At 37.6% G+C, this 23758-nt stretch overlaps 1 protein-coding gene across 1 annotated transcript; it reads left to right on the top strand.

The window, feature by feature from the left end:
* The first annotated feature begins 1272 nt into the window (after nucleotides 1–1272).
* Nucleotides 1273–8379, top strand: LOC139736385 (palmitoyltransferase ZDHHC7-like). Its single transcript, XM_071647140.1, has 9 exons — nucleotides 1273–1423; nucleotides 2207–2295; nucleotides 2911–2990; nucleotides 4113–4228; nucleotides 4917–4978; nucleotides 5835–5928; nucleotides 6733–6805; nucleotides 7337–7451; nucleotides 8303–8379. Exons 1-9 carry the CDS (start codon nucleotides 1284–1286, stop codon nucleotides 8377–8379), a joined length of 846 nt encoding a protein of 281 aa, XP_071503241.1. The 5' UTR covers nucleotides 1273–1283.
* Nucleotides 8380–23758: the final 15379 nt, after the last annotated feature.

Raw genomic sequence — 23758 nt, forward strand, 5'->3', positions numbered from 1 at the left:
TATTTTGATGTAAAATTCTTGATCGTCTTGTTTAAATTAAAAATCAACAAGAAGTGCAGTTACTAAGAAACTCTTCAAAAAATAGTTTAAAATTTGGAAATGACACCCGGAGGTGTTAATTTAACACTATAAATGAGCACCGAAAATTTAACACCAGCTCGGTGTTCACTATTTAACACCGGACTTTTTGCAGTGTATAATCTTTAATAAGATTTGAAGAATACTGGTATTTTTTAGACCTCAGTGACACTGTAACTTACGTCGGCCATGACTATAGGGACTTCCAAATATAGAAGAAATGATGATTCAATATGTTATGCAATATCTATAGGAGTCAGGTGCGTTTATGGCCAGCATGGTCAGTCCATATAAAAATCAACTATTGTTTAGGCAAAAGGAGAACTGATGCTCCCTATAGTTATGTCTGAAATAGGTATTAACATAATTTTCATAAAAACAACAACAACAATAGGCCTACGTCTACCGAGGAAAATGTGTATCAATAGACCCTATACAACTGTGAGTGTATAGGTCCTATGTCGAAATGACAATTAAAAAAAAGAGAAAAAGATCAGCAGATTACAAAAATAAAAGAAAAGCAGCATTCATGAGATAATGTCAGTAGAAAATTAATGTTGGACAAGCAGTGGTCAGGGCCTACATTATTTTGAAAAGTTTGAAGAGATAAAACGGACAGCATTGCCCCCACGACAATAGTACTGTAGGAGAAACCACCTAATTCCACATAAGACAACAGAATAGAAACACGTAATGCAAGTAGGTCTATCTGAATTCTAGATGGCAATTTATCATACCATTTATCAAAATCGGAAGCGGATAACACCCCCCCCCCCCCCCCCCCACCGACCCATTGGCGGGGTCCCACAGATTGACAATTCATGTCGTAACAAACAAACAAACCAAAAAAAAAAAAAAGATCTCACCTCCCTGGTAATGGTGTGAAGCAGCATCTCCTTGCGGGGGGGGGGGGGGGGGGGGGTTGTGGGGGTAGTGGGGCAATCCACTGATCAACGGGGTACATCAAACAGATAATCTCTTTTGGGTACAATTTTCATCCCCTCGCTATCCTAGTAACCTCTCCTACGGACTTTGCTCCACGTCCGAGTCGCCGGATATAGTGAATGTGTGAACCGGTACGATTGATACACAAAACGCGATTATGAATGACGTTAGCCTGTGTGACGATTTTGCGTAGATCTCTATGCAGCATTGGAGAAAGAACAACACTTCTTCCGCCTTCCACTGTAAGGTTATAATGTCGTATGAGAGAAAAATCGAAAATGGTGTCCTGCCGAGATGATCCTTGTGGTTTCGTATGTATGATCATTACATACGGTGCAGTATTTTACGCCGACTACGTGGTAGTAGAATGGTTGATTGTTCCGTCTTCGTTATCGGCAAGGTATGTTGTGTAGTCCCATACACTTATTATTATGTGTGCCTGTGTTCTATAATTACTGTTAGTACAGTATGTGAGGAGTGCAGTGCAGTGTACAGATGTAGCCCATTAATTGCCCAACAAGTGCCTAGTTCCTATAGTATAACTTAGACAGAAAGATCCGTCTGTCCGGAGGAGTCTTTTATTTTTTTTTTTGACGTTATCACTCTCCTCCTTTATAGATCTATTATTTAGGCCATTGTTTTTATTTTGGGGGGACACCAACATTTCAGATTTAATTTAAGCGTTTTACCATTTCTGGATAGAATTGCCCAAACAGGCCACAAAACGAAAGAACGTTTTCAAACGATATCAGTGAAGTCTCGAACCTGCTGGGGGGTGTTTCACAAAGCTGCTCGTAAAGTTACGAGTGTCTTTAATACGAGCGACTGGTGATCAGTTCTTGTGCTGAATTATGGAAATTCTGATTTAAGTATAGCACATCAGAACTGATCACCAGTCGCTCGTAAGTTGTTAGTATTATGAACAGCTTTATGAAACAGGGCCCGGATCTTATCAGGAAGAAATGAATAAATGAATGAATCACTGCTTTACGAGAAATGGATATGCTGTGACTGAGAAGGCACTGGGAAGATCGTTATTCACCATAAGACCATTTATTTTTTACACAAAGGATCTAGTGTGGACTTCTACTTATAAATTAATCCGCAATCATGCCATTAATGCTGCATTTCTATAACTACTGTAATTTAGTAATGAGCATTTCGTGTTGACTTTCTTCCTCAGCTTGTGGGGTGCTCTGCATGCACTGATATTCAATTCCATCATTCTACTCCTCATCGTGTCTCACCTACGCGCTGTTCTTTCAGACCCTGGTAAGTGGCATACATTTGTATAATACCATACGATGTAGAAACACGTACCAAGAGCTAATTCTGTTTTCGTAATTTTCACAATAAACTTTCAAAAAGTCTGTTAGTATGACCCCTTTATTGACCGCCACGTGAGGAAGGTGAAGATGGGTCTGTCTGGGTCTGCTGATGGAGGCTGTGGAGTAGACAACTGAAAACCCTGGAGGTGAATAGTGTATAATGAGATCAAATGTTAATCATCAGTTCAGATGAAGCACCAATACAGATGAGCTTCTGCTTTATAACCCGTTGAGGACAAGTCAAGAGTATACTCGGGCAGGTGTCTATGGGAAATAAGGTGTTGTAGCAAAATCAGTCTGTCCTCAACGGGTTGATGTCCAAAGCTGATTTCTAACAACAATACAATGTAAGTACCAGACTTGCTAAAAAGAGTTGGTTTGTGAAGCTCCTGGAATTGTGTTTTTTATATGATTTCTAGGACTTGATCTCAAGATTTTTGCTAATGGTGATCTAGCCTGTAGATTGAAGGATGACTTCGATATTTTAGATAGATGAACATGATACTCTTTTCATGTGATTCTCGCATAATGTTTACACTTTTTCTCTGGCGTTTTCCAGGCATTGTACCGCTACCTTCAACAGCAATTGACTTTTCTGATGTGAGGTCAGGAAATGCACCAAAGTCAAGAATTGATAAGGTAGAGTGAAGTGTATGACACCTTATAGAGTAGTTCATGTTTAAAGAGGAATCCCCCCAAAAAATAAATAAGAAAAATACTCCCTACAGAAAGATAGAAAATGACAAAAATCAGAGCAGAAATAAGGACGATTTGACATTTTAAAATTTTACATTTTTCCGGAAAACATTTCTTGACCAATCGTTATGAATACACTGTATTCTAACCAGCAATGATTGATGATGTCAAGCCATGACAAATTCCTGTTCATTTCATTTACAAGTACAGAAAAAAAACAACTCATATTTTAGCTCTATAAATATAGAACATGCCTCAAAACCACTTAGAATGAATGAGAACAAATGTTCAATTTTGGTATTTGAGTATTATTTCACAAGTACAATTGTGCCTTTATTCTCTAGAAATAACAATTTTATACATGCAAGTGTGTAGAGTTGATGCGAGCGTATCATTTTACTGTGTAATAAAGTAGTTGCAGTGTATGCCCCCATAAAACAGTAAAAACAATTCTTTAAATATTTGACAAAATTGTATGTGCCATGTTCACATGCCTGACTCAGTCAACTGCGTGCCAACTTCGCGTATTCTGCTCAAAAGCGATCAATAAATAGCCGTTATGACACATGCAATGAAAGCGTTCTTAGGATTTCTTTCCTATCACATGTAGCTTGCATTTTATGTGATGATTGTCTATCTAGGATTTTTCCTTACTGGATTTGCGAGTAAATTCCAATTTTCTGTCACTGTTTTGAGTGCAAAAGTCATGCCACTGCGATACATATACTTCTTTTTTAGAAGAAATGAATCATAGATTTGTCATTGAATTTACATCAAAGCAAAACTTGGAATTTTCTCTACAACTTTGCTCGTTGTATGTCCATAGTAACAAAAATCTATGAAAGTTACATAGATTTGAAAAACAGAATGTTGTTGCTCTCTCAGATTACCGGTAATGTGGCACACTAGGGGTTTACACCATGGCACATAAAGAGTAAAATTATGTTCACTGTATACCTTGTGAATACACTGCGGGTTGTTAATGGCTGGCATAATGATAGGAATGTGAATCACATTTTTAACACGTAATCATGAAGTTTGTTTTGTCTGCGTTTTCTCAATCAGCTGTCAGGCGAGAGCTGGACTGTTTGCCAGAAATGCGAAGCATATCGACCCCCGAGGGCGCACCACTGTCGGATCTGCAGGAGGTGTATTCGAAAGATGGACCACCATTGTCCATGGTATAACTATAAATACATACCAGCACCAGTTTGATTGTAGAATCAGAGATCATTGGGAATGGAATTCTTGGTTAGAGTGTGCTTCCTTGCCACACCTAAAATTGCTAAACAGCGTTATTCATTCTTTGATGAATTGTGGTGAATTGATCAAGTTTGCAAATTTTATAGCTTTTGAGGTGAAACCCTGTACAGAGACAGGGTTGTAAGTGTATTTCTGTGGCCAAAAGACTGGTTTATTGCAGTGCAGTATAATATCATGTGTTGTTGCTTCCTATCGTCAATAAAGTGATGAGTCTATCATAATTGAAATGATCAGTCTGAATATCTTGAAAACAAATGTGTGCTCCATTAAAACACACATTTTGTTGCCACTCAAGATTTCAGAGGTCGTATTTTCATTTTGGGGGCCACTTAAGTCTATGATTACCTGAGAAATGTTTGATTCGGAGCAAAATCATTGATTATCATATTTGTGAACAGATTGTGCAGTTGATTTTTGTTTTTGTTATCTTTTTTTGGGGGGGAGGGGGGGGGCGGAGGTTAGGTTACTAGTTTTGTACTAGAAATTGCCTGTACAAATTGACCCTGCACATTATATAAACATATTTTGATGTGCACATCTTAGTATTCAGGGATCAATAATTCTTTTGTCTCTTTCTCTTTCTACCCCATTTGTTTTCCTCTGAAGGATCAATAATTGTGTAGGAGAATTCAACCAAAAGTACTTCATTCAGTTCCTCTTTTATGTTGGTAAGTGGACACATTTTCAATGTTCTGAAGTTTTCTCTTTTTCTTTGTGGCAGAGTCGACAACATCTATTTCTCGACTTCTTATGTATCATCTCTGCCCTTCACAAATTTTGTCTATCTTTTATGATAAATGATATGAAAGGAGAAACAAGTGGTGTTCATCTTGTGAACAAAATTTGTCAGGTATTGTGTCCTTCTAAACAGTGACCTTCATCATGCAGTGTTACACTGTGTAAGTCCAAGAGTGAACTGCTTGGACAATTTAGGAGTTTAATCATAAACATCGCCTTAACCAAGTTTATAAGTGTAATACCCGACATGACGTCACTGCAGGCGATATAAGTGTTTTGATTCCTGCTGCGTTAGTCTCCTGTTTGTATTATGACCAATCTCTGACCAGTATTTATGTTGACCATCTAAATATGTCTACAATTACTGTATGCACAGTTATATCAACACCTAGACATTTCATTCATTCATTCATTCATTCATTCTTTCTTTCTTTCTTTCATTCATTCATTCTTTCATGAATTCTTTCATGAATTCATTAATTCTTTCATTCATTCATTCATTCATTTATTCATTCATTCATTCATTTCATTCTTTCATTCATTCTTTCATTCATTCTTTCATTCATTTATTCTTTCATGCATTCATTCATTCATTCATTCATTCATTCATTCATCCATTCATCCATTCATTCATTCATTCATTCATTCATTCATCCATTCATTCATTCATCCATTCATTCATTCATTCATTCATTCATTCATTCATTCATTCATTCTTTCATTCATGCATTCATTCATTCATTCATTCATTCTTTCTTTCTTTCTTTTTGTCTGGTCTTCTCACAGGTATGGCTGCAGTGTATTCTATCTTTCTTCTTGTCATCTCCTGGACAAGGGAATGCCCGTCATGTAGCGATATGGATGAGAAAAATGCCAGGATGTAAGTACTGTATATGCCATATATTTAGCGAGTCTATTTTTTTGTGTGAATCTGGACTTCTGATCTGAGAATTGTATGTTTACATGTATGTTTGTACATCACATTCATGTCAGAATCAGAGTTGATATTTTTGTATGTTTTTAAATTTCAGTTGAACTTAAAAGCTAAGATTGACTTAAAATTATGAAATGTTGTTGGTTTCTCTTTTCAGTTTTATCAGAATTCACTTTAAATTGTTATCTGATGTTACAGAAAAAAAAAAAAAACCTTTGTACCTTACTTTATTTTATTGATTAATTCCTGTATGAAAAAAAAAAGTCTGGAAAAGAAAGTACAGTGTTCTAAATAATTGTAGATGTGTACTCTTTGTCTTACATTGTAATCAGACTCAAGCAGATTCATAGAGAATGTAGTTCATTTCTAGACAACAGGAAATTACTGTCAGCAATCTGAAAATGTTTCCAGAAGCGGTCTGATCATTGTTTTACTGCAGAGCGTACATTTTAGATGGAAAAATTTTACTGTTTACCGGTAATGTCCATAACATTTTGCAAGTTTTTTAGTACTTGTCAGATTTTGATCAAAGTTAGACCATGGATCTGCGTGTAGCCCCATGGTTAGACATTGTGGTTGCGTTTACTGCTTTATTCCAAGTAGGTGTAAACTTTCCTTGAAATAAATCAGAGAGCAAGTTCGGGGTTGAAAATGAGATTTGAACATACTTCCTCAAAACTGTAGTTACATGTACTTTGTCCTGTGTTACATTTATTTGTCCTTTTTTCATTTCCTTCACTTTTCCTGCAGAGCGCACTCTATAGTTCTGGTGGTAATCTCCATTCTCTTTGGCCTGTTTGTTTGTGCAATTGGGTGTGACCAGGTAAGGCTTGGCTTAGTTCCAGATGTGGAAACTAATGATTGGTGATTATTTGTTACAACCCAGCTCAAAACCCACAAAAAGTAGGCCAACATGAATTTCTGCTTTTCTACATAGTATGGAATAGTAAGCTTGAAGCTTTAAAATGAAATAAATGTGGTCTATTAATGTAAAAACAAATTCTTTATTACTCAAATTGGAATCAATTAGAATAAACATGCAATACGCAGTACCCACTTATAAGGATAAGAACCAGCACTGGTTGTCAGGCAGAAGCTCAGTGATCCAGTGGATAAGACATCTTTGGCCAGTAGTTCAAATCCAGCCCACATACAGTATGTATGACCAAGATTTTTATCATGGTTAATGCTATATAAGCACTGAGTAATTCAGTGCTTATTTGCTTTCATGTAGGGCAGTTTGTCAATCAGTTGCTATAAATTCTTTTTTTTTCTTTTTTTTTTCTGTAGAAACTGAAAAGTTCAAGTAGAGTTTCATCCATTATCTCTACAATGAATGTCTTACCTCACACAGATAACAGCAATATTTGAAGATGAGACGCTGGTGGAACAGGTCAAGAACAAAGGCCAGCACAGGGAGGTGATCCGCCGATCAAAGATGGACTTACTCAGGGAGGTCTTTGGTAAAGGTCAGTGAACTTTAGAAGATTGCAGTCATTTATCTATAAGGCGCACGTCTACCATTATCCTCTGTGTATGTATGCGTATATGTCTGTGTATGGAAAGCGCAATGTTAGCAAAATAGAGTTGCCCTGTCTGTTTGATGCATATGTTTATGGACAGAAGACACATTTTTCTCTTTTCCTCCAAAATTTTCCAGCTAGATTTTGTCCTTCCAAACACTTGAATATAAAAGAACAAAATGTTGAGAGAAAAAAAAATCAACATTCAAATGAAATTATATCATGATATTCTTTTCCCAACTTCTCTTAACTCTAATTCTCTCATCTCTCTGGTTATTTACCTTAGTCTTTCATAATACAATTGTGATAACTAGGTAACAAAGTGCTTGGATGAGGCTTTTGATTATTTATTAGTTTATGACTAGTCTGCCCATATGATTTTAATTTCTTACCTTATGCACTTAACAAGAGAAACTATGCCCTAGGTTTTCAGCATAACATTATGCATGCATGTATCACATTCTTTTAATGCATTAATGACATGTTCATAAGATATGACAGACTGAAGAAATGCCAAACAGGTGTGATAGATTTCATAATCATGAGAATGACCGATGAAGCTGAAATTTATCTCTATAATGTATTTTTTTTTCGTGGACTGAAAAATGTTTCTTTGTATATAATAAAAGAACAGAAATCAATTTTTGTTGTTTTACAAACATGATGAGAGTAAGTACTACTATGTGTTGAAACAGACCAAAAACAAAAATAAAACCAAATGCAGAATGATCAAATTGATGATAACTTGGGATGATTTACCCTAATTTTTTTCTTGTCCGTTTCCTGTCCCACCTCAGGCCCAATCTGGTGGTGGATGGTGCCATGTCGGTCCACGCCCTACAAGCGATTCATCCCGCCATCTTTCAACGTCTGACCCCCGACCCCCGGGACGGATTGAGTGCATTATGCAATATTTTTGTAAAAATGGTTCATGCCGGTATGAACGAGTCGATGGTTCCTGACAACCGTGGTCTTGTGATTTGAGCCAGCTTACATCCTATCTTTCCCCCGTGGTATTTTTAGGTGTTCTACTCACTCTTGGTGCCTATACAACCCCATGATATCATCCACTGAAGATGCTATGCCCATCCCAAAGACCTGAGAACACATGACCGTGTTACATGTGGGATCTGTGATTCAAAACGTGTGGTAACGATGGTGTCACAAGACTCCAGGATTTGATTCAGATTAATCAGCTAGCAGTGCTAGATGTCAGAGAAGGAGGGCTCTATCCGTTTTGGGTTTTTTTTCTCACTTTTTCTTCCTCTTCTTTCGAGTCCATCATCATCATCATCATCATCATCATAATGATAGTGGCTGCTTGTATAGTGCACAGGTCCACCTTTCGGTACTCGTGGCACTTTAACCCTAACTTACCGGGGGGGGGGGGGGGGGGGGGCCATAATGCCCCCCCCCCCCCCCCTCGACGAATTGCGCGACCATTCCGGCACGCAAAATCTTTTGACCGCGCCGCTCGCTGAATTTTTACTTTCAAGTCTCGCGCAACTTTTGAGACCAAATTTGTTGCGCCCGGGCATACCGTTCTGAAGCCACGCCCCTTCAAAAAATTTTCGTCAACCCCAAAATTGCTCAAAAACGTGATTTTGTGTACAAAGTCAATACAAATTGTGTTTTTTCAATTAATTCACATAAAAATTCATATTTTTTATTCTACTGGCTGAAATCAATTCATTTTACTATAATTATGCTTCAAAAAATGTGTATGACAAATTCTGCTGAAAAAATCAACAAAAACAAAAGTTTGAAAAAACAGAAATACATAAAAAAATTGATAAAACAATAAAAAACATAAGAAATTGAATTTGATACTGAATTTTTTTTTTACGCACAAATGTTTGGAATGTCACTAGGAATATTTACACCAAAAATCAGCATTCCATAAGCTTTTATAAGCCAATTACAGACGAAAATGAGGTTTTTTGCACATATTTGCATAATTAATTAATTTAAAATAGAAAATGCAAATTTTTTTTAAATCTAACTTAACAGTTTTGTAGATTACATCCGGCTTTATGTTCTTGCAAAATTTTGCGGCGATCGCGCGATCAACGGCCGAGATCTGAAGGGGGGGCCATAATGGCCCCCCCCCCAGGAATTCAAGCTCGCTAAATAGCCCAGGTAAGTTAGGGTTAATAAAATGGAAAGATTGTATATTTATCAAATAGCTACCAAGGCCCTAGCACAAGGGAGGGCCTTTCACTTGCTCTATGCAGGTCGCACAAGGTCCGAGAAACCATACTTTTTATGCAAATATATTTATTCTGATCATTGTCATTCATTATTAGTTCTTAATGTTGGCCTTATTTTGGTATTGTTCATTTTGCTTTCAGATTTATCAAAACCTAGAAATTACAGTGTAATACCCGGTGCTTGAATTGGTGACACGGGATAGAAAATGAAATGCTTTTGTTTGTGTCTGAAATTGGCAACTTTTTAGAATTTCTTTTCATCCGAGTCTGTGCAGATTTAATCGCATGAACCCATTTCCATCTAAGCTGAAGTGAACTTCAGAGTTGCCAATTTGAAGAGGAGACAGTGATGATTCTGCAGCAAATTGTATTATCATAATCTCGTGGACCGAGCAGCAGAGCTCACTGAGGAGCAGTCATCTTGACAGCAGGTTTGGTGTGGTTTGCATGGATATCCATAAGACAATGCATTTCCAGTTTTGACTTGGTGTAAAGGGCAAGCAAGTGGGACCTAAACACAATGCCGATTCTCGAGTACATACCCTTGTATGTTAATTATAGTGTTACAGTTGGTTTTAGTAATTTCCTACACTGTTAACGATGCTTTCAGCCCAGAGATGCTATTCAATGTTGCCCATGTAACACATTGTACCTCTCTTCAGACGTAGAATCCTTTGGAACATTATTGTTGTGCTGAATGTTAAATGTCTGGTTCTTTTGAGGAAGCAGTGACGACCAGTGAAATCGCAGACCAGCAGCCTTTTGAATCCACAGAAGAGTGGTTGCTCAGCTGAACTTCACAGCATGCTGGTATGCTGATACAGCCACCCTTCTTTAACAAAAGGAGGCAGGTGCCCAGCCATTCTAATCTGAGTTATGAATGCAGTGTATAGGTACTAGGGTTGACTATAATTAACAGCACGGTCTACCTCGGTGGGATATTTTTATCACTCTTGTCCATGTAATATGCTTTGCACATATTTTTGAGAATTGACACTTTGGTCACTTGCTTCCTTCTTGTGCCAAAGTAGGGCAGTGGAACAAGTGTACGACCCGTACAGAGACAACGCTTTGTAGTTTGTTGTAAGGTAGTTATTGAGGTTGTATTCTGACTACATCACTCTATCACTGTGGACCACATTTTTGTCTTTAAAACCACCCCACAAGTCTGCTCAATTTGTGTGACCATTGATATGAGAACGCAGGATTGGTACTTAGTAGGTAAAACTTACACCAAATTTGACTGTGAGATCATAATTATGCATCAAGTAGTGATATGATTGTTAGTGGGGCAAATTACAGAGTATTTTTTGTAGCAAACATTCCGTAGTATTGTAGAAATGGGCCAAAATCTTGAGAAAATTGTTATCCCTATTTTTGTATGCTCCAAAGAGATTTTAGTATTCAAAATGACAATATTATACTCATTTGAATCATGAACTACACTGTTGATTCTGACACATCTTATGATTTCAGTTCCTTGATTAATGGTTTATGTACAAATATGAATAAGTGTGTAAGTGAATACTCATGATTACAGTATGGACTAGCTCGTGGTTTCAGTAGAAGTCAAGATATTTCAAGATATTTCGCCCATTGTCGGTATATTATTATTCTGACATCTTCTCAAGGACAGCCAGCATTGAATTAATTCAGTAACTGTCGAGAAAGTCTTGGACTTAAAGATTTATCAGGTTACTCACTGCTAGTGAAATGGACTATGGGGTATTATGTGTATGATATAAATGTAAAATGGTTTGGTTATTGTGCATTGTACAATACACATAATTTTATTGATATGCAATGTAGGTGACAAAAAGTATATATATTTGAACATATTATGTTGTATGACTGTGTGTCTTATACTATTAAGTTGATATCCAAAGCTGTTTATGTTTAGCTCTGTTAGATTAAAAAAATTGTTTTATTAAACTGTATGTAAATTCTTCCATAATGATTTTTTTCCCAAGTCTTCTAATGTTGCACCTGTGTATTTAAAAAACGATGAGATAGCACGTCTACAGTTTTCTGTCTCACATAGCTTTATGCAAGGGAGTCTGTTACAGTGGGATAAACGCATCCTTTGGATAGAGACCTGTTTGATTTGGTTGGGATTTATTTTATCCATAACTGGGTGCTTCAGTATACCAAACAATAGCTGATTTATGCATTTGCAAAGCAGTGCATCTGACTCATTTGTATAGCCCATTTAAGTCATCTCTTCGTCTTATTTTGGAAGTCCCCCAGTTATAGCGTTTTGCGAAGGCGGCTCGCAATGGACTCGCATATGGCGGGCTGCGTGTTTTTTTTAGACGGCACAGATTGGGGACCGTAACCCTAACCCTAACCCAACGTGTTTCCCATAGTTTTAATACGCGCCATGCCCCAATCTGTACCGTCTAAAAAAAAAAAAAAAAAAAAAAAAAAAAAACGCTGGCGGGCTGTGGACTCACGCGCACACAGCGATCGGATGAGACTCGCAGCTCACCGGTCGCGCGCTGTGTGTGCGAGTCCATTGCTCTCTGTGTGCGTGTGCTGAAATTATGGCGAGCTGCCTTTGCAAAAGGCTACCCCAGGTACGGGCCAACATAAAGTTACAGTGTTTTAAAACCAAATATCTGTAGCTGAGCGATGGATCGAACATGTGCTGCAGCTAAGCCAATTCTTGATGGGAGCCTGATGTGACATGTGCAAACCCTATGCAGAAATAACTGTCAGTGTGGGAGGTGATGGGTTAAACTTGACTGGGAATGTTACACAGTTCCAAGAGAGACTTTAACAATGATTGTAGTAACTCGAGGAGCTTTATGTCGAACAAAGGGAAAGTGTGTATGGAGTCAAGAATAGAATAACTTCTCGTTTGTTTGTTTTTTTTTTTTTTTTTTTTTTCGTCTTTCATTCCCGGCATGTAAATTTTAGTTTCAGCAGCTGTCACTATGTAAACCATTAGTTTCAGGAGAATAATCGCATTTTTGCTAGTGCATACTATTAGTCACGTATGATTTTGGTTGAGTTGATGTTAATTGTCTTCTGTTAAGACGTTAATTGTTTCAAGATTTGGTTGTAGGGGCGCACATCTGGTGAACGATAGTGGTGTAATCTGTGAACCTTAAAAGTCAGACAACGCCCAAAAGGCGTAGATGAATGACACACAGGCGTTGAGAGTCTTGTGAATTTAGTACACAATTGTGATTTTGTCAGTACAGTGTGACATCACTGCGTTCACGTTGTACACTTTAGAAATAACGCACATTTTATACTTGACTGTGGGTATGGTTTGTCCAACATTCACACGGGGCTATTTTCTTTCGTTTCGTACGGGGAGAACATTATGACCTGATAGTTTGTCAAATGAATACATGTAGTTTCCTATTTTTCACTCTGTGGAGAATGTTCAAGGCTGTGTCAGAGGTCATAGCATAAAATTGTGAAATCACACTATGATTCTTCGTGTCTTGGTGTATCGCACTTCAGGGTTACAAGAAGAAAGTCGAGTAGCTTTCTAATTGATTTGTTAACGCATTTTCGTAGAATCATTATATGCCTTTGACAATTTAGACTTGTCCTATATTCCTAATTTATGGATGATATTGAGTTTCTTGTCTATATTTTACATTTGCTGTATCGCCAGCTGAGACGTGTTATGAATGTGTCCAGTCTGGATTTAAATTGATTTAGTGCGTGATCTATTTTGATGCTTATGGGGGGAGGGGGATTGGATTGTACATGACAATGTGTTCTACAAAGGATTGAATTGTGTAGAGACTATTGTTACTATCACCTGATCCTGGGCTATTTTTTCTTTCTTTCTTTTTTTTTTTTTGAATATATCAGTGTACACATGAATCAGTGATCAGACTGCGGGAATTAAAATACGTGGATACATTTTTACTCTTATTGTGTCTTTGTGTGTGTGTGTGTGTGTGTGTGTGTGTGCGCGCGCGCGCGTGTGTGTGTGCGTGTGTGTATGTGTGTGTTTGTGAATGTGTGTGTGCGTGGTGTATTGTGTTCATTTCCATCGGAAGAGTTTGACAACAAGGACGCTCTCTTTGTATGCTATAATGTGTTTTCTTTTGTTGATTGTATTTGCTTTAGTAATGGAAATCAAAGTCTACAATACTGTATGCTCGTAGGGTAGGGGAACATTCTTTGGGGTCGATGTTTGGTTTAGAGAAGTTCAAAATCCAATGTGAGGTTTGCGTGTTTTTAATTCATAATTCTTAATTTAGTGTTTTGTATCCAGTGGAAAAAGTGCATAAGAATATCAAATATTAATTGGCCCCCATTACAGTCTGTCGGTTGTTTTTCCACTGACACCCACGAACAACATGATAGCCCTAAACTTGCATGATTTTTTACGTCACAGTGAATGTGTACATGAGCTATCTTACTGGCAAGTAGACAGAATCCGAGCTCCGAGACTTAATGGAAGGCTAATGGTTTTATTTTATGTGCTTTGACTGCTATGCTGATTTGGCATCAAAGGAGACTTCTGGACGATTTTCAGACTTTTGCATTTGAACGTCTATTAACTGCTATTACTGAGTACCGAGTTTCAGCATTCAAAGTCATGATAGTGATTTGAATGAGGAATAGGCATGTTTTCAACATTCATAACAAACTACAGTGTACAATGAACAAGGATAATGACAGCAGGATCACATCAGAATACATGATTAGCCGCATTCACACGTACAAAATTGCGGGATGACGATCGCGTTCCTAATCTCGATATATTTTGCAAGCATTTACACGGGCAGAAAAAGCGGGATGGCGATCGCGCTCCTAATCGCAAGATTTTTTTTTTTTTTTTTTTTTTTTTGGGGGGGGGGGGGCGTTCACAGAGACAGAAATAGCCCACTACTAATTGCCGGTTGATAAATCGATAAATTCTATTGTTCTTGCGCACGCGGATGTGATGTGTGCTTTGAATGATTTAAAATCTCGACATTATGGTCGTCCAGGATTCACACTGTCACCGCCTTGAAAATTAGCGCAGTACAATGTACATACTAGATACAAGCGCAAGATTTCTCGAGAGTCGCATCGCGATAACTGATGGGATTTTTATGTCCAAACGTGCAAAAGCCTGGGTGATTGAGATCGGGATTTGTGTCCAGCTAATTGTGTACTTGTGAATCCTACTATATTTATCGTGTGGTAAAGGAAGCAGAACAAAAGAAGAAAGCCTGCGTAAATCTCAGAGGTGAGCGAAATTGCATTGCTACTTTACTGGAATATATGTGAGCCTCCGAATCCTGTGTCATCATTCTTGTTCAGTGGTACGTTTTGGGGGCTTTTCAGGGAACTGGTTTACTTGTTTTAAGATAATATATATGCCACAAATCTATGCATGGCACTGCCGATTTATGTAGGCCGAGTACATGTTGTAACATTATATACATGTAATTGTCTGTCAGAATGTCCCTTTGACGCTGTGTTAGAAGTAGGCCTATGCCAAAGGCAGCGTCCCTTTGACGCTGTACAGGTGTATTAGAAGTAGGCTTATGCCAAAGGCAGCGTCGCTTCGCTATTCAGTGCTTGTCGGAAGAAGTGATACATCATTGCATTCTCTCCTCAATGTGGGGAACTTTACTTGATATTCTTTTCTCTATTCAAAAGCCTGGGCAATAACATTGTGCTTGAGAAACATGTTTTGTCGTGATTATCCTCTTACGAATGTGGGATACATGCACCGTGAGACAAGAAAGAGGAGACAGTCTGAAGAAGATAGGAGACACATGACAATGTAGCTAATGTCATCTATGTTGTTCATGGAGGGGAAAAATCACAATAATCCCGCTGTAAGAAATCTGTGTTGTGGCAAGTTTCCTGTGTATAAGCAGAAGGTATCACTTTCCAGCTTTGTGCTGGCAGAATGGTCGCCTGCGGCGCCGCGCGGTTTACGGTCGTTATCAATAATCTCCAGAGAAAGTATCTGGGGCCCGTTGCATAAAAGTTACAATTATGGTAACTTTGCCATTTAATGGTAACTACCATGGCAACAATACTCAACAGCCAATCAAAATCAAGAATTCATGAAAGTTACCATTGGATGGCAAAGTTACCATAATTGTAACTTTTATGCAACGGGCCCCTGGACATCAATTCTCCTAGGCCAATTGCTTCGAAGCTACCACATCGCCATCTTACCAAGCACATCGCCGACTAGAAGTGTTCGGAGCTATCGACATCACGTAATCTTTGTGACACTTTTTGCTGAAAAATGCGTGCAAGTCCCCATAGTGTGCGTCTGGCAGAAGATGGTGCCGAGACGAGACGGCTTCGATTATTGCAGGGAGCCGAAAAACACCTCCCTGCATAATTGAGTATTGTACATCGGTTGCATGGATGGCCCAATGAGATGAGATGTCCAGATACTTCCGATAGAGATCAGTGGTCGCTACTTCAAACAGCGCCCCCTGGAGTTTATTGAAGAGTCGTCTGACGTGATGAGGTGGTATTTAAAAAAAAAAAAAAAAATGAATATTACTAGTAATCCAGGTGGGGAGCACCAGTTGAAACGTGAAAAGTTGAAACGTGCCTTACGCTATCAACAGACACGTTTGAAGAAGGTGACGAGAAAAGAGAATACAAAAAGGAAGGAAAAGAACAGGAACGAAATTGGAAGAGATTCTCCAACAATCTTCTTCAAGAGAAATAGCGAAGATAATAATATTATCTGTGCGTACATTCAAAGCGGTAAATCTGTTTTACTTGTCGAAAATACAAAGACGAATACCAAACTCAATTACATTTGACCAACAGTAGGGGGTATATAGATTTGCGTATGTATCATTACTTCTTTGTCTTGTATTCAAGCATGGCGGAAATTAACAACACCAACAATAACAAATCACAGCAATCATCGGTTACCATGGTTACAGAGATGTGCATAGAGTTTATCCAGTTTATCTTTTTTTTTAATGTCAACTAGAAAAGATGCTGTTCGGCACTGAAGAAACATTTGCGAAGATACAACATTATAATTTATTGTTCGCGTGAAGATATCAGCATTTAGAAAATCACAGGTGGTCATAGCTTTAACTTTATCATAGGAGACGTCTCAAAGATATGTCATGAAAACTTCATGAGCCCAACAGCAGAGTCTGATGGATATAGTTAATTCTTTATGTCTTTTTCTGTCTCAAGTGTACTGGTCATCAGAGCTGATCGGAGCTCTCATCATAACTAAATAAAGTGTCCACGCTGGCAATAATTTTGTCTAGCGTTCAAGTACTGACTACACTGGATTACGAACTATGTTTAGAATACCTAACCACACCTTAATGTTCAGATGCATCTTTACTTTCTTTTACAAATTATGGCATTATGCCAAGGTTATTAGCAGCATTGCTACAATAGTGGCAGTTTCATTATGTCGTTGCTCCATAATTCGTATAACATTCACAGCGCGCTTTACAACAGTTTATTCACAATAATTACTGAAATTAAATGTGCTTTTTAATATACCTTATATCCAATCTGGAATCTGGTCTGAGTGAATCGGCCATCAGTGTGTGTACACTTTTATTATATTCCATGTTATTAGGAAATGATATCCTTCACCAAAGATAAGACTCACAAGGAATAATACACCCACTCAACACTTCAAATCCAAACATGCGGATCTTGATTCGCAAATCAAGATTCTAAATTCGTGATTCAATGCCTTCAGACTTTAGAAATATCTTGATTACAATCATGATAATAGAGATTTCAGTCATGATTACAAGATATTTTTTTCCTGAAAAAGGGGAGGGAGATTCAAGCAATCCTATATTCAAACCTAAGTTTGCAAATGAAGATATGAGAATCGTGATTTCAATAATATGCTGTAAGACTCAAGTAGGCCTATAATATCTCGATTGCATTCAGATTCATCTTTTAAAGATTACAATCACGATAAAGGCAAATTGATAAGGTGATGTTCGTTATTCCAAATTTTCGTTAATCCGAAATAATGAAATAGGTTTCGGTATTCCGAAGGTTTGTCCTTCCGAAACACACAAATTTCCAATATCTAGATGTTCGTTAATTCAAAAATTTAAAACGATTCTTTACTCCCATCATTAATCGTGGCGTTATTCCAAAAGTTCGTTATACCTATGTTTCTTTATTCCGAAAATGAAAACAAGTTGCGTTATAACGAACCTTGGGAATTAAGAGGCTTATTATTTTGTTTTTGGATTAACGAACCTATGGAATAACAAAACCTTCGGAATATTTCATTTTCGGATTACCAAACCTTTGGAATAAAGAATTGTATGCGATTTTTCTCCGTCTGAATGGGGAGGAGGTTATTCACACAAAATAAGAACACTTGAAAAGTCCGTGTAAGGTATTACGTACTATTGTTTCAAACAAAAATGTCGTTAACGCCAGTCTCTAACTTTGTGGTTGAATTCCTCATCAAATCGTAACATCAAGTCGTGTTGAATGTTCTGGATGAAAAAGTCATTCGTTCACCAAGGAGGGGATGAGAGGATGATATCTCAATTAAAAACCAATTGATTGCCCAAAATGTATATGACGACTTCGCCAGGTATCATTGTATTTTACTGACGGAGAGGCACCATACGCGGGACTGATTTGTTAGGGCGATGGAAGGAATGGGGGTGGGGGTGGGGGAGGGGGGAGGGGTAAGAGGAGGAAGAGGAAGCAGCTCGGATGGGAAGTAAAAGTTCTCTGACCTCTCCGGCGTATACACAGACCATTTTGGTTGTCTTACTGGAGCACTTACAATAATGAATTTTGAATCTGCCATGCAGGCTTGCATATCACACTCGTTGGGCAAATCCCCAATGGATGAACCGCGAGGTGAACGAGGCAGAAAGGTCGCCTTATGTCACGTGTTGCTTAAAGACAAATCACAATGTTTTCCAAATCAACTTTCCTGTAACTGTATGATACCGTCTTGAGATATAAGTGATCAATCTTTCCACGTTTAGCGCCAAAAAGAATTAATGCCTATCTATTTTTACCGCAGTTCCTCGTCCTAGATAGGCAGAGTTATATATTCCTACTAATTCAATACTATACTGCACAGTGTGTGTTTTTCCCCTTGTATCACTAATTCTACTTTTCCTTTCACTGTGGTTATAGATCTTCAAAGTCTGATGGAGATTAAATTTTGAGCGACAGTGTGACACAAAGTTCTTTTAAATTTTCAAACGCTCTGAGCCAGGAGATTACTCTGTCACTAAAATCTATCGGGAGAGATGACAAAGGATAGAATCGTATATAGCTATGATTCGTCGACTAACAAACAAGTCGTGAATGGTGATAACAGGGAGTTATCAATGTGCCACTGGGACATCGTATTTACATATTTCTACCTGCATTCAAAAGGTATGTAAAGTTTGATCGCAAAAACGGGCTAAACGACATTTTTTATAATATATTATCTTAAAGTATATTAAAGTCAATTATCAGATAGAGCAAAATAAAACCTTTCCAATCACACTTCCTCACTTACTGCATAACATGGACTATTCCTTTTAATAAAGACATTATCTTAAACAGAAACCCAGCTTTAGTGCTTCAAAATAGCTCAATGTGAGTTAGGGATAGAAACAACCAATGTGAAAATCTTAATCAGTACAATCAATGTTAAGTATTGTTGAATAATATACAGAATGTGAGCAGTAGTTATAATAAAACTGTTTCTAGAATAAACCGTATACAGTTATGGTTTATTGATAATAATAGTGATTTCTCCTTTTTTTCGAAGGATTTATTGTTATTTTTTTAATGGTTGGATGTTTTGTGATACAACTGATTTACACATACATGTGCATCAAACAACACTATGATAACTCAACATTTTCAAAATCACGGCTCCCAATGGCAAACAGTACCTTTAAGTTATGAATACAACAACAAAAAAGAAAAACCCAACATATTATTTCCTTATCATTTCCTTTGCTCATAGCAGCTGCAATTGCAAATATCTCAAATTAACAAGAATGGAGTTAATTCGTTGTTGCGGTCAAACTATTCATATTATGATGCCAACTTTTCACCATTCTGTCTATGCTGTCTATAATTATATCCTCGGAGATGTCACTAATTTGTAGGAGATATTCTACGGACTTTTCCCAGAACGTGTCTTCTTCTACTTTTTCTTCTTCTTTCTCTTCTTCCATTAATTTTGTCCACTATGGCATGAAAAGAATTCAACATTTCAGCGAGATGCCAAAGAGAAGAAGCAAAAGGAAAAATCAAAACATTTTTTTTTTCCGAAAAGCAAGTTTACCGGAATTAAATGGGTGTAGAGGAAGGCCTTTTATGGCTGAAGTGGATTTAAAAGTCCATTAGGGAGAAGTGACCAAGACATAAAACCAATCTCTGAAGTTGTCTGTGGGAGGTGCAAAGACAGGTTATTTTGTACATCTTTAGCATTTTAGCGATGATTAATAGGTATAAAAGAAAACTGATTGCAAGTTTTATGCAGGTAACTATGAAAAAAAAAAGATGCATGCGAATAATATTGGACACTGAAAAAAACAAAACACAAGGAAGTTTACCCGAAGAATTACCCGACGAATTTCCCGCTCCAAAGTTAACTGAGAGTTTTATTCTTGCGAACAGGGAGGTGGTCTTTCCACCTCCCTGTTGCAAACGTCAGTTCTTCGTAATAAATGAAGGAAAACGTCAGTGATGATGTTTTACTCATATATGAATAATAAACATTGGGTTAATGTTAAAACCTGCGTGTTACAAAGTCATTGACTTTGCGTACCGGCAGCCACATGAACATTTACAGCGGGGGAGAGAAAAGAAATCAATTATTGACTGCCCTTGATTTCAAAAAGGTGAAACAAATAAAAACAATGAAAATAATGTATATTCTATCCCCCGGAAAAGATTCACGTGTCAGCATAATGGAGGGTTATAATATATGATGACATAAGCTATCAACGAAAAGAGCCATCTTCTTTAAAGAAGAGTAAACAGACCTTTAATAAATCCCACTCTATGTATTTCCACTTTGTCCTCTCCCCCCCCCCCCTCCCCCCAAGATACTAGGATTGTGCCATGGGATTACGATAAGAGCTTGGGAAATAGGCTCGTATAGTTCTTGGATTTGCAGAGAAAGCTCTCATTAGAAGTCAGCCGCAGTTGAATCTGCTCGGGAGAAGTCCATGCCACTTTCTGACAAATCCTACCCTGAATGGCATTTACTTGACGTTCTTCACGTTAAGCGGCTATTTCCCGCTGTTCTCAAGACATTTAACTTCCTCTGTTTCTTCTTTGTTTCTTTCTTCATCTTGTCTTTTATTTTTTGTTTTTTGATAATAAAGAAAATTGCAATATTTTCCCAAAAGGAATTAATACTGAAACAACATTTACTTACTAGACATTTTTGCCGAACAATCTTCCAGTCTTAAGTAATGAAACAAAGTTTCCTCAGGCCTTCAAAATGTAAACCAAAATTACTCTCATTTATTATAATAACTCATTTTCGGCTGTTGTGACAATACTACGTATTCAGATGTTCACTAGAGTTCACAAAAGAGCGAACAAAAAAGGGGGCAATTCCCCTCTTCTGCCACGCCTACATCGGCTCCTCTCGCTTAATTCGGATCTAACGATGCTATTACATCTATTGAATTATTTCTGTTTCAATCCCCAACCCCGCCATCCACACGGACCTGCGCCCCTCGTATTAAGAATGCAAATACAGATTACAGATTCCTAAGGGGTGTCACGCTTCAAGCTTTGCCTTTTGTTAACCCCTGCTACCCCATCAAACATTTCATATTAGAAAAATGCAATAATTTTCTTGCTCCGTTTGATTACGATAATCCTCTATCAAACTATTACTATTTGTGACGCGAACTCGAAATGAACCCTAAGTTTTCATCATATTTTTTTATAATCCATGTATATTCTCTGTAAAAATTCGTTCTTGAAAAATTGCAGAAACCAATAAATAAAATGATTTCAGATCAAATCAAATCAGTAACAAATGAGGGATGCAACAATAATTTGATTGTTGTTTGCCTGATATTGCGTAAATCCGTGCAGCTTTGAAATGTACCTGTGCTAAAATGCAACTCGGATGAAGTTCGATCCGTTCTTCTTTTCTCTTTCGGTCAAGATGAGTGTATGTTGTGACAATTCTCTTCTTAAAGTGCATTACGAAAGTCGAAATTTACAAGTTAACAAACATATCTTGTAAGTCGATCATGTGGATCAATTCCATTCTCTCTTTTTCTCTCCCTCTCTCTCAGAACACAAAAGGGTGATGTTGGATGGTGCGATAATTGCCGCCATTTTCATTACGGAATCGACGAAGTAAAGCTATTCAACACTATCAATCAAAATATCAGGTCGCACATAATGGCTGTCTTTTATTTTGTTGCTCTTTTGTGATCTCATTTATAAAGGTTCAGTTAGTAGTTTGATATTCTCTGTTCGTATCGTGTGGTAGGTGCGTGTTGGATTGAACCAATTATTCTGATCTAATGGAGGTTGAGATCTAGTCTTCCACGTACAAAGCGATCAGTCGACTTCTATTATTACCTCCATTTGCACCCAAGTTTCCGAGGCTACTAATAGCAAGCAAACGTTGTCTTTGAAGGATCCGCATAGTTGGCAAAACTAGACCGGGATAATGGCGGAATCAAAGACGATTTCAGGTTGACATTATTTCGACGATTTTTGACATACTCACCGTACGAATCGGTTCTATTCGGACGTTCGGAACATGGCAGATTCGAGTGAGGTACATTATAATAAACAGCGCCCTCTTAAAATCTTGGTCCGTCTCCCTTTAATGCAGCAACAGTGATTACCATGATCTATGATGACTGTTGACCAAGACAGACTTTAAGGTTGAAGTGACTCCATTGCATGCGTTCATATTGGGACTTTATACCTGGGTTTCACAGAAACTTTTCGTTGCGATGCCCCTCCGCTTCTTGACATGTGGAACGCATGCGTTTCCAATGCGTTTCTGCTGAATTTTACGACGCAAAACTATTTTTATTCATTTTTGTTTTGTTTTGTTTTGTTTTTTTTTTTTGGGGGGGGGGGTACGTTTTTTGTATTCTCTTTTAAACTTCAGTGTCTCCCAAAGAGAAAAATTGTTCATCTAATGGGTGATCTAGATGTCGTCGTTAACTTGAGTTTTCTTCAGGTAAACTTTTGTGTGTGTGTAATTTTCAGTGTCACTTCGATAATGTTTCTTTTCATTGACATTTGCGTTGTCGAGCAAGCCGTACAATATTCCCTTGATGCATGGAAAACGCAGGGCTATAGTGATTTCACTTCGGATACTCATTTAAAAGCATATACGTTACAAAATCGATTTTGTTTTGATATCTCTGATTTTAATGGGAAAGGTTCTATGTTGGTGTCATCAAACGTCAAATCAAACTGGACCCCATGGAAGACCAGCTAAATGTAGCTGAATATTGGCTATCCAGCCATCTTCTCAGATGAAAGATGAAAAAACAAACAACCAAAATGGTAAGAAAGATTTCAACGGAACTATTGCACGTTTTGGCCGGTGGAATACATTAATCTTAATACGTATACGGAACTTGTGCCTGAAATTTGCTAGAAAGATCATTTTTTATCCTATAATCGAACATGCGTTAATCTACAAGTTAGTAGCGCTGACTGAACATGACCCCTAACTTTGTGTATAAGCGTATACATGAAGAGTTTGTTCGCAAAAACCGATAAGTCCATATTTGCCAAATGGAGATATTTGCGATTAAAGGTCAAGAAAAATAAAGAGAGTAATAAGAATTTTTTTTTGCTTCTTTGACCATAACTTCATAAATGTACCTTTATATGTAGTGGCCAACGTATCATTTAAAAGGTATTATATTGCACTTCATGACAAAGACCGTACTTCAAAATCATCAAAAATGGACTTATCGGTTTTTGCGAACAAACTCTTCATATACAAACTTACTCGTGAAACTCATGTGATAACCCACTATAGTATAAGATTAGAATGGAATCTCTTACGAAGCTTTCAGGCAAGCTGCAAGGGAATGCTATAAATGTGACTAATAGTGAGTA

The sequence above is a fragment of the Diadema antillarum genome, unplaced genomic scaffold (genome assembly GCF_040938485.1).
Source record: "Diadema antillarum isolate AM-2024a unplaced genomic scaffold, OU_Dant_1.0 seq00000643_RagTag, whole genome shotgun sequence".
In the NCBI taxonomy this organism is placed as follows: domain Eukaryota; kingdom Metazoa; phylum Echinodermata; class Echinoidea; order Diadematoida; family Diadematidae; genus Diadema; species Diadema antillarum.

Bases quoted from the DNA above. Each gene is read 5' to 3' on its own strand.
- LOC139736385 (XM_071647140.1), top strand. From the start codon at position 1,284: ATGAGAGAAAAATCGAAAATGGTGTCCTGCCGAGATGATCCTTGTGGT. The intron at 2,296-2,910 runs GTAAGTGGCATA...GGCGTTTTCCAG, and splicing joins CGCTGTTCTTTCAGACCCTG to GCATTGTACCGCTACCTTCA. The intron at 6,806-7,336 runs GTAAGGCTTGGC...TACCTCACACAG, and splicing joins GTGCAATTGGGTGTGACCAG to ATAACAGCAATATTTGAAGA.